The sequence below is a fragment of the Apis cerana genome, linkage group LG1 (genome assembly GCF_029169275.1).
Source record: "Apis cerana isolate GH-2021 linkage group LG1, AcerK_1.0, whole genome shotgun sequence".
NCBI lineage: Eukaryota > Metazoa > Arthropoda > Insecta > Hymenoptera > Apidae > Apis > Apis cerana.
In genome coordinates, this window is record NC_083852.1 from 12,156,413 (window position 1) to 12,169,008 (window position 12,596).

The 12,596-nt window shown below is 41.4% G+C and overlaps 1 protein-coding gene across 4 annotated transcripts in view; it reads left to right on the top strand.

Moving 5' to 3' along the window:
- Nucleotides 1–12,596, top strand: part of LOC107999813 (puratrophin-1) — a 323,391-nt gene that overhangs the window by 35,333 nt on the left and 275,462 nt on the right. For all 4 annotated transcript variants that reach the window (XM_062073658.1, XM_062073646.1, XM_062073654.1 and 1 more), the window contains exon 2: nt 2,198–3,067. In XM_062073658.1, the coding sequence (XP_061929642.1) occupies nt 2,198–3,067 (870 nt within the window). The remainder of the gene's footprint in view (nt 1–2,197; nt 3,068–12,596) is intronic.

Below are 12,596 nucleotides of genomic sequence, written 5' to 3' on the forward strand. Positions count from 1 at the left end.
CGATCAGGAAGCTCTCTCGCGTGGTCGCATTGGGAGAAAGGGCATTCGTCTGCGTTCGTAATCGTTGTCTTCTCACAACGGGCAACAGTCGGCAGGATCGTTTAATATTCTTTAACCATTTTTCTCGCTCGCAAGACAACCGAGCGAGGGAGCGAAGGAGAGGGAAGTCTCGAACTTTCCCTGTTGATAGGTTCGGCGTAGAGGGAGACACGCGCTTCGAACGAGTTCGAAAGATTAGCTTCGACTCGCTCCCACGCCTCATCTCTTTATCGCATCATCGCGGCTAGATTGAATCTCCAGACTCCTCTCGAACGATAAAAGCAAGTCGGTCCGCGCTGTCGATCCGCGCTCGAAAATATGCAAACTCTGTTAGAGAGACTTATTAAGGAAGAGATATTCACCTCTCGTTTCCGCGTTTTACATTGAATATCTCGCGTATTCTCCGTGGTCCAAGGAGAATTGATGTCCTCGCGGACGAGCCGCTTATCGATTTACCCGTGGAAGACCCGTAAATCAGGGGAAATATGAACGAAACCGAGAGATAAGCGCCTGATGTATTCGCGGCGTGACGGTGAGCGATGATGACGTTAAATACGATATTCGAAACCTCGGTTTTTCAGCTTCGCGTGGCGGCGATGCAACGTGTAAGGATGATCTATGTATCCCGCATTTTCTGAACGATTATTATTGATTTAGTAGCCTCGGCCGTTTCCCGAGTTACCCGTGCTTTCCAAGTTGCCGATTTACAGTTATTTACATTCGAAATTTCATCGTTCGCCTTATAATTTTAACAAAATTTTGATTCGTGAAGATCTACTTTTCTATTCATATATCCTTTTGTACGTGTTTAATAAGTGTTACAATTTTCGGAACGATTCCAATTCCTCAAATAAATCCACTTTCGACGATTCTTTTTCAACGGCATACCGCTGTTTCCGAAGCGTCTCGATAGTCTCACCGCGAGGGATGAGGTTTCATCCCAGGAAGCGTAATCCGTTGCTCGCGTGCGAGGATGAAAACGGGTCCGTAAGTCACCGCCTCGTGACTCACGTTCACGTTCCGCGGATCGTTCGAAGCGTGTGTCTCGTTGCGTTTCAGGGAAAAGGAGGAAAGCAGGAAGTCTGAAAGCGCGCATTATGAAATCGGAGATATTACGCGAGGAAGTTGTATTCACCTGGATCTTATGGGCACGGTCCGGCAGAGCGCAGTGGTGGTGAAGCGTGGCGTAAAATATCATCGTTATGCACCGCTCCGGGTTAATATCAGCCTTGGCGAGGCGCCGTGCCGCGATATTTACTATAAGCCCCATTGTTTTATGCGGCGCTGAACGCTGCCCGACAGCCGCTGATACAGTTGTACGGAGCGGCGCACCTCCGCGCTACTACCGCGGAACTCCGCCGGTTGCGAAATCGAATTGAATGACCGCTCGCCGCCACGCTGTGTGCGCTCGCCTTCGATCCGCCTCGCCTTCTCTTTTCCTCTTTTTTTTCTCCTTTTTATCTTTTTTTTTTATCGACTCCCGATTTTCCCATCGTAGATCAACGCAGAATTAATCAGCTTGTTGCGAAACAGGTTCTCGCTCGTGACGCTTGCCTCCTCCAGATCCTCGAACCGAACCTTTTTCTCGCGCCGCTGTTCTTTCTCTCGCTGTGTGCCCTCGTTCGAGGGAATTAGATCAGCCGGGGATAATGTCGCGATTCGAGTTTTCTTTTTTTATTCGAAGCCCTCGTAATTTCCAGATTGCTTTTCGTTTTAGTTGAGATCACGAGTGATGTTTGCTCGGCGATTCAAAGTGTATTTGTAAAAATGAATTTTTGAGGAATAGATGGAGTAGAAGCAGGAGAAAGAATGAAAGTATTATCGGGGAATTTCACTTTTCGAGATTGCCGAGGGGGAGAGAGAATCAGACATCCTGATAAATGTGGCTATTTACGGAAACCGTGGACAAATGGTCTCATTTCCACGTTTCGAGGAAACAAAAATTTGGAATAATCGGATTAAGGATACTAAATCATTCTCCAGCTTATCTAAATTGTTCCTCGTGTATCTAATATCCTGAACAGCTTCGACCTTATCGCTTTGGATAAACATGAATCCACTCTCCTAGATTAAAGAAAATAAAAACTTCGATTTATCAACTTACTTCTTCGTGCATATTCCCATCTCTCCTGACGTTCTAACATTTTTCTTTGCACAGGTGATACCGGCAGAGCGACGTGGGCCAGAGAAAGAAGAGACCTGGACCCTGGCCCCGGACCAGAGCGGGGACGCGTGTCCGTTCTTCGACGACGTGTCTGACATCAAACCTAAACCGATCCAAGATGCGGACAATCCTCAATCTCGGATCCTCGATCCTGGCGAGAGCCAGCAAAGCAGCCAACAGCTGGCCCAAGAGCATCCGGAGGCGGGAACCTTGCCGCGTAGCCAGGAGACGAGGAAGAGCAAAACGAAAAAGGTGAAGAGTTACCTGAGGAAGTGCAAAGGCGCTCTGTCCAAAGGCGACGAGGTGTCCACGGAGAAGAAGCGCCAGGAGCACTGCACCTCGTGGTACCTGGACGAGTCCCATCAAGAGGACGTGGACACGTTCCACCTTCAGAAACAGAATTCGGAATTCCTCGACGAGAGGATCGCGGAAGAGGCCTCCTCCGCTCTGACGACGCCGCTCGAGGACGGGAGCAGAGAGCCGTTGGAATCCTCCCGGGATCCCGTGACCGATTTCTCGAAGGAGGTGGAAGCAGGAGACGAGGCCAACGACGAAACTCTCGCGAGGCTGGGCGAGGACGAGGGCCTGGCGAGCGATCTGAGGAGGAGCCGGAGCTCCTTGTACGAGGACGCCAGGGATTCCATGAACGACAGAGAGTGCATTGCTGAGGAGAGTTGCAAGAACGACGCGATCTCCCTCGAGACCCTGACCACGGAGGAGATCACGAATTTGAACAAGTGTGACTCGAACGACACGCTGATCGCGGAAGTGGCGGCCAACGGCCCGCCTCTCGTCGAGGAGGGAAAGGAGGAAGAGAGCGAGGAGGTGGACGGCGAGACGCTAAGGGCCCTGTCTCTGTTTGGGGTGAGTAGTCAGACTCTCGTTCGGTGCGGCTTCGTCGTTGGACGAGCACAAGGATCTAGATGATAAACCGGGATCGAGGCAGACGGATATCGGGCCTAACGGCGTTCGAAGGCAGGGAAAAGGAAGACGTATTTGAATACGAAACAGAGAAACTGCTCGCGTGCACGGTAGTGGAAGCAAATAATTTATGCTCTTAATGGAGTTGTGCGCGATGATTAAAACCAGTTTAATTTCCAGGAATACGGGTTTTTCGATCGGGTTCATGATTTATTTTGAATTACGAAATTAAAATTAACGAAATTCCGAGTTTTATGGAAGAATTATAATATATTTAAGCTTTAATTGTTGTTTGGTCGTATATACGTATAATAATTAGATACATTTTTTTTTCATTTTTCTAAACAAATTCAATCGTATTTTGAGTAAAACTTTTGATTATAATATTGAAAATTAAGAAAGTTTTGAATAGTTCCATCATCCATAGAGAAAAGAGATTGAAATATGATATTGAAATTGTATATTTATTATTTAATGCGGAACAATTTTTTTCAACTTAATTTTTTCGAATAATTATTAGAAAGCTAGGTTTCTTATTATAAACAATTTTCTCGTTTTCTCCGAATCCTCAAATTTCACATTCCCGAATTGAAATTTAAAAATCTTTTTCGACGCCAGGAAGACCGTACGTTTCGTCATCGTAGAATTTACAAGAACACGCGAGCTCCTCGGTTTCCCTAGCTTTCGATCCTTGTCTCGCATCTAAATTCGCGTGGGCGTAACGCGGCGTGAATTTGTCTCGTTTATCGATCGTGCCTTATCGATGACAGTCGGCGTGGCAACATGACTTGCCGGGATTCGAGTTCATATGCCGGTGCGGGCCACTCGATTGACAAACGACGAGGCTGGGCGTTTCGCGACGCTTATGCCGAAAGGTGCGCCACGTTCCTCGCGGTGCAACAATGTGCGCGCCACATGCTGCGCTTGGAACGCTCGTTGATCGTCTCGGAAAAACGTCGAGCTTGTGCAGGAACGAACGTCCTCGTTGGTAAATGCCAGGCGACCGTTGTAATTGAAGTTCGAAACGAAGATGGAGAGTTGTGCGACTTTTTCTTTCCTTTCTGTTTTTTGTTTCCATTGAGAGATTGGGAAAGTTGGTTGGACCGTTCAGAGTGTTGCTCGATTCTTTGTCTTATACGTGACTCGAAGTCTCGAGGAAATTTTAAGAACAGATATATTGCATGACAACATTCGAATTGTTTTTGTAACGAATTCTTTGAAGCATTGTTGGAATATATTATATTTTGTTATATTTGACGTGATTTTTTCCACGTTGGAAAATTGTAAAAGTATGTATTACTTCAAAATTTCAAAATTTATTATGAATAAAAATGATAAAAAGTAATGAATATAGAGAGTGTTTGAAAGAAGACTGAATTTTATGTATCATGTTTAAAAACGCAGAAATTTATAACAGAAATCTATCACTTTTACAATGATTCTAATAAATTTCTTTCTAACCTCCAAATTTCGTCTATTATTTAAGAAATTTTTAAAATCAATTTGTTCCTCTCGCTTATAAAATTTCTGAAAGATTTGACAGAAGGAACACTTATTTCAAAGTGTTTTGATTTTTTATTCAACAAAAATTCTAACCCTCCCATACAATACACGCATCGCCTTAAAAATCCTATCGCGCTTTCACCCAGGAAACAATCACCATCGATCCACACAATGCGCTCCGTGTCTTGGAATCGTTTCATCGGTCGTTCTTTTACATTCTTTCATGGTAACAGGAACACTCGAGGTGTGGGCAGACACACAGCATTCCGCGCTATGCAAATCGATCGATAATTGATAGGGAATAATAACGCAATGTCCGGGCGATGCTTCGATTATTAGATGTCATAGTGAAATCCAAACATGGTGGGTTTTTATGAAATGTTCGCATGGTCCATAGAAATGCAAGCAGCGTCTCAATATTATCTTACGATTCGTTAGAAATTATACTAGGAAGATTCTATATCCCAAAATTTATAATATTCCTAACAAGTGGTTGTTTTTAATGTGAAATATTATCCGATGCGAAACTAACTATATAAGTAACTATATTAAAAAATAACTATAAGTATTACTTTTCTCTAAGAAAGGAAAATTTAAATAAGAATGTAAAAAACATATTATGTATAACAACTTTGAAAAATTTCATCAATTTATTAAATAATAGCATGTAGTCTTTATTAGAGAAATCCCAGATATAGTGGTTAAATTACGGTCCAATACAAATAAGTGATTTCGTATGTTCTCTAAATGCGCACGACTCTGCTACGAAAATTACCGAAAAGTACCGAATTGTTACGAACCCGTAACGGTCTATGCTCGTGTACCTTCGGTCTTGTGTTTCTAATAACAAAGCATCGTATCGTGCGAAAATTATCGAAAAGTGCCAAACTGTTGTTACAAGCCCGTAATAGCTGTGTCGTTTCTGTTCTATATTAATTCCACTTGTCTCCGTGCGAATATTCAATGTGTGTCGGCTTCGCTTGAGCCAACAGCCAACAGGTAGGCAGTAGGTGGCCGCGTTTGCACTGGCATTAGTGTTCAGTGGGCCGAGAGTGGCCGACAGCGTGATTCCGCGGCACGTACGCATCACGGGGTGGCGTAAATCTGACCAGTCGACAGAGTCGATCGCCGCTGAAACGCTACCCGATCATCAATCGTGAAAGTGTAGCCAGGGAAAATGATCGGCCGTGTCCGCGTGCACGCCACGCATGCACGCACGTAGGCACGCATTCGATCCTACCTTTCGTCCTTCTTGAATCTTCTCGTTCGTTTCAAGTGTTCACGCGCACGCGCATAGCAGCATCGTGAACCCGTTACATCGGTAGGATTATAGATTAGACCGCGCCTGCGCACACGGAAAAACGATAAGCGGGATACGGGTTCGGGATTTATTGTAATTGGCGGTAATGACGGTTTTACGCCATAGCTGCCATCATTAAATGGCCGAGGCACGGACGCCTCGTTGAGTTCCGTGTTTTCCGCGTTTAAAAGCGCGCGAAGACTTGATGAATGTGCGTTGGAATAATGTATATAATATATGTTGAGCAATGGTGATTTTTCGATTTCTTTGATTCCTTGGAGAAGTAAAACATAATATCTGGTTGACAGATTAATCAATTAACTATTATAAAGATAAAAAATACATATGTATAAAGTTTATGTTTATACAGAATACATATAATACTAATTATTCATTGATATTATTCATGCAATGAAAGCAATTATATCAATTCAATCGAAGTAATTAGATTCTCAAATCTTTGAGTTCGATTTTAAAATAGATGATCATTTTCAAACAAAATTCGATTTCAATTTCACTTATCTTAAACAACATCCAAGGATTGTTAATAAACTGCCATCATTTTGTTCAACGTCGTTTCACTTTATTAAACAAAGATATTCTTCCGTAACTTCGATCAAGTTTCTTTATTAGCATCGTGTGCCAATTGTTTAAATATGAAAGATATCGTATAAGCCGCGACAAGAGGGGTTCTCGAGTATTGGATAAAGGATCGTTTCTTCATTGAACCGTGGCGATCGCGAGTTTGTCGATCGAATTTTACAGCGATTCTTTGCCGAGGAGAAGAGAGAAAGAGGGGGGAAGGAAGAAAGCACGGGATTATTCCGCGTGACTTCCGATCGGAATATAGTTTAGCGGGCCATTCTTTTCAGTCGGTGACTTTCGCCACGGTGAAGAGAGTTGAGCAATTTCTTCTCTCCCTGGATGATCGCGGCCCGAGGCGGCACGATAATAAGGTGTCAACGTTCACGGACCCCGGTCTCGTGTCGGATCACCGTTTCCGGGTTATGCTCGTGCGAATAACTATGCCCTGGTGTATTCGTTCGACTCAATCGCGCTCGATCGTGTATTTCTTACGATGATGATCTGTTAGAATGAAAAGGGCCGATTTGGAGCAAGGGATTGTTGCGAGATTTTGTCGAGTTTAATCCTTGAGAAACTTTAAATACAAATAATATTTAGAAACGTATTAAATAAAGAAAATTAATATTGTCTCTGTATTTTAACATGTTAAATTATAAAATAAGTGATGTTCGTTTTAAGATCATTTCAATTCCTCGGAACATTAATTTTGCTTTTCAATTTTGACGGAAATTATTCTTTTTTTTTTTTATATAGCGATTCGACTGATTCTCAAATGTTAAAAAGCGAAAGTTAGATCAATCGATATAGAAATCCAATCATAATATCAGCAACATCGACACTCGTATTACGAGCGAGAATATCCAAGAAGCAATAATCCTACTCTCAACTCCCCTCGTGAAACCCAAACCGTCTTTCTCTCCCCGTTATGCGTTACAACCGAGGGGACAATGCTTACCGATCCCTCCGAAATGACAGTAATTTTCCAATACCTAACAGATTATCCATTGCCAATTATCGGTAAGTTATCGACATCTAATCGTCGGTAATCGGCCGCAACAACCTTTCCGCCTTCATTCTTCTCATAAACCGCTCGATCGAGGGACTTCACGAGGGTCCCTCGAAAAACGGCATGGGTCATTAATATTCCCCGGGTGTTTGAAACAAGCAACACCCGATACCTACCACTTGGAACGTATAAGATTACAATCCTCTCTCTCGCTACGGTACCTGACTACCGTTAAATATATGTTTTACAGCGTGTTCGGAACGCGCGATTCTCTTTCTCCGTTCTTTCCGAGTTTCTCTCCTCCGATCTTTGCCCGGTATAGGTGGAAAGGAAGGGGGAGGGAGTTGGCCGATTGAGAAGCGAGCGCGTTACGTGTCTTGTCGACGCGCGACCATCTGGCCACGAGGATCGACTTTCAAGGTCGTCGAGTTTCCCGCGACGATTCAATGCCACGGCCGTTTTACTAACGAGCAATTAAATTTCGCGGTTTTGCGGACCACGCGAGCTGCGGTGAACCGCGTCCACCCTGACACGTTTGGATGTAGAGATTGACGGTTGGACGAGAGATAGTTATCTTAAGACGAGGATATATTTATTTCAGAGGAGAATTATTGAGAGAGTATTTCTCGCAATTGGATGGTAAAGTTATATATCAGAAAAATTGTTTTCTTAATTCTAAAAAGATTCAAAATCAATCGCGATGCTTGATTCGGTTTGAAAATTGCGAATGAAATGAAAAATAGTTGAAGAGAACATGAGATTTATAAGAAGTTTCTTAAAATTTAAAAGATATCGTCTAGAAGAAGAAAAATAAACGTTCTGGGTTGATGTCACTTTAATAAAATATATTCTAAAATTGTTACGATTCAATTATTCTATGTTTAGCTTATATGTTATATCTTAAATAGATGACGAAAGATCGATAATAATAATTATAATAGAAACGGAATTTTCTATGAGAAAGATGAGAAAGAAAAAGAAACGTGTAATACTCATTGATATTCAACGATGTCGATTAATAAAATAATCGTTAAAGAAGTATATTTCTTAAGAGACAGTTATTTGTAAAATTGAGAAAGTTAATCGTCGGTTTAACGATATTAAATATCGATTAATAATTCTTAAAAAAATTCTCAAATTGTGGCAAAAATTCCAACACTTATTATCGAAAAATGATCATCCAATAAAATAAGAAAATATTTTTTTGAGTCTTCGCATCACGATCATAATTGTCACCAGAAAACGCTTCAACTTCTATATAGCGATCGTTTCAAAGAACCGTTTGTTCGTAATCGGTCGATAAAAAATTTTTTAAAAAGAGTGAAAAAATGGAAATTAGTGAAACTATAGTCATTTTCACGAAACTGTTCAAAATAATAAAATTCGACAAATCGTGAAACTCTAATTATTGGCAACTGTCAGTTTGGTTGATAAGAATCGTTGAAACTGCGAGAGAAAGCATTCGACTGCTTTCACGAAACCGCTTGATGGAACATTTTTTTCCGAATACCGCGCCAATCGACACGTTGTAATATTTCCAGGATAATAGTTTGACATTCTCTTGATTTTTATATCATCCTGCTATTTCAATTCTACATTCTGGTTTAATTGCGAATGTAGTAAAATATAAAAATTTGTGTCTTTTTCAAAATTATTATTATTATTTAAAAATCTTCAAATTCTATCAATCCCCAATTTCATCTTTATTTTATCAAAATCAAGAATCAAAAACCTAGAAACGTTTAATTTTAACATTCCTCGAGATTCAAAGTTTTAATTTCATTTTCATTTTAATCGATCTTTTCGATTCTCGAATAGACATCGAAGATTTTATCAACAAAGTATTACACAAGTATCTAAAAATCAATAACCAAATCCATCAAGATTTCAGAACGATCCTTCCCTTAATTTCATTCCCATTTTGCTCGAGAATCATTAAAAAAAAAAAGAAAAAAGAGATCCATCGATATGTGGATTATCAACGTCCTGGAGATCCACAAAATCATCCCAATTATACTTTAGACGGATGAGAATCATTCAGGCACGGTTGGAAGAGAGAAAGTGATTGGCCAGGGAGATGCAAAACGCCCTGCTCGAGTCCCCCACGTTTCTTTCGCGATGCTCGTGATATCTTCTCTCGCTGCACTCGATGCACATGAGCCGTGTCACCGGGCATCGGGTCACGTTTCCGGTAATTAATGGTTCACGTCATCGGCGAGGTCGAGGCAGCACGGTTACATCTGTCGATTGTTGCTCACATCCGTTCTCGAAGCTGATTCTATGGCTCGTTTCGGTGACAATTAGCGAATTAAATGACGATTCGAGCGTAAAGTGTGATTTGTAAAGATTCGAATTAAATTGGCAGCTGTGAAAATTTATGCTTCGACACCAATCTGTTATTGGGATGTTTGGTACATTTGTACAATTGTATTTTAGAAGAATATTACAATAACAAAACAACAATGAGAAATTTTTAATAGAGATATTATAAGTATAATTTCGGAATGAATGAATCTACGGAATTATTAACGAAAATTTATCCAAAAACGTGAAACCAGCGATTATTTTAAAAAGTTGAATAATGTCTTTTTTAAATATATATATTCAAAAGTTGAACTCGATCAAAGTTGTGATCTTTTCAACCGAATCCTCGTATAAGATTTCCTCGATCGGGCTACACGAAGAGAGTAGAAACTCGAAACGAGTGTACAAATTCGCTCCGTGGTGCTTTGTGCGGAAGTCTCGAGTTGGAACAAAGGGGAAGGCATCGGAGTCGGCGTTTCTTCTGCCACGAACGGTTACGGCTGTACACGTCTGAGGGATTAAAGGATACGGTCGATTAATGGCCGACCAGGCAGCAGCGCCCGTTCCCTTACCCACCGTGGCTTTCGTGTGTTTCGCAGTGAAGAACGACATGCTCCGGATTTAGGACAAGCGTTGCGTGATTCTATTTCCATGCCACGACCGCCTCGGCTCCGTGTAACCCATATTCCGTTCCAAACAGGCCCGATGAATCATGACGATCGATCACGAATGCACCCGCGCTGCTCTACGCAAACGTTCGTTGAGAACGCGATTGTCGAAAGCTCGCCACTCTTGTGCAATATTTTTCCAAACACTGCTGTATCGCGCAAAAATGTATGTGCAGTTTTGGAATAAGGAAGGAAAGCAGGATAGGAGAGAGGTAAATGTTAATTGTCTCATTATTTTTGCAGTAATAACGTTTTGTTTTCTCGAATTAAAAGGATACGAATGTAAATGCATTTGTTCTAGAGAAAATAAAGATATTATCGTGGAAAGAGAATTTAAATAAATCAATAACAGTGCGAGTTCTGCAAGAAGCATCGATCGTTTACGTTATTTTTCTTCTGTCACAACTCGGCGCAACAGCAGTTATTCGCTCCTAACTACTATCAGCGAGCCTATTTTCATCATGCTATACCACTTGGAATAACTCGACACATGGATATATAATAGTTCCTTGGATATATATGTATAGTCACACTTTTCCTTCGAAGAAGAAAAAATTTATATTTGATTAATTTTGTTATCCATCTCACTCTCTAAGAAAAATGATTCCATAATTACGACTAAATCATAGATATTGTACTATAATATAGAGCGATTATGTTTTTTTAAAAATTTTGAATCTTTAAAAAATGTTAGTGTAATCGGTCATTATTTTGCTCTATATACATTTTTCTGGCCACAAGAAATTTTTTGTCCTTAAATACTCACAGATTTGTATCTAATTGACTTTTTCTTATCTCAACTATTAATTTACTCTCCACGTTACAGCAAGAACTGGACTCTAGAACTATAACTCATGTAATCATACCATGCATAGTAGATAATCCTTATTAGCTTGTTCCCCAAAAATCGATATTTCAATGTAACTACCAGGTCTGCCGACTTTCTTTGAGCCATAAGAAATTTTTCCTCGTACCTTCTTCTTCGAAATAGGTTAAATATCACCTACGCAACGGAATAGTCATCCAAGAACAAAATAAAGAAACCGACATCTCTTTCGAACCTCATACCCTTCTCTGATCCATCCGTCAATAATTTCTCACCGTTGCATCGATTCTTCTCTCGTCCCGCGCTCTTTCGGTCGCGAAACAGTCGGCTGGCAGCCGAGACGTGACCGACTGCCGCTTCGCTCCGTACAGTAGGTTATACACCGTGCTGAAAATCATCAGGTCCCGTGTGTGCAGTCACGGGTATTAAGTAATGGACGGTCATTACGTCGGCGACGCGGTGTCGTCGCCATCCATCGCGCTTTTTCCAAGACCATCACACCCTGCGACCCACATCCCACGGTCGGAGCCTCCTCTTCCTCAACGAGGATGACATTTTCCTGCTCCAACGATCGTTTTTTATTTCTGTTTATTGTTCTTTTTGTTGCTAAATGTATATATGAAGATACACGAAATGTGTCGTAATGCAATTACAAACTTAAAAGCTACGTTTTGAAATTATAATAATAACACGATACGATATATATTATATATTATATATATATATATAAGATATATTTATAAAAGAAATTATTTATTTAAAAGATAACTTAACTTGAATTTTTTAATCTAATCAATAGAAACTGGAAGTTATCGAAACTTTCACGTAAGCCACCATCAATTCTCCTATCTCCTACGTATGATTGACAAAGTACTTCTCTCCCTTGTACGTACGATTTCCCAGATTCCACTCGAGGAAATCTTCAAGTATATCGGTGTCCTCCCCTTTGAGGTCAAAGGAGACCGCAAGGTTAAACGAAGAGTTAATAAAGAGCCGACCCGAAAAAGTTGATTGAATCTGAAGTCTCGGGCGAAAGCAGTTTTCGTCGAAGGACGACCCTCCTCCCCCTTCGCTCTCTCGCGTGCAATAAGATACTCGCGCTTTTTACCCATCCTCCGCGGCTCTTCTCTCCTCCTTTTTTTCTCCCGAGCTCGGCCGTGGTGGCTGGCGTGACCGGTAGAAAGCACCTGGCGAGACCAGTTGATCGCGCTTCACCGGTTCGCTCGCCAAAGAAAGCCGGGGAGATCCACCGCTCTGCGCCTCTCTGGAAAGTCTGAGAG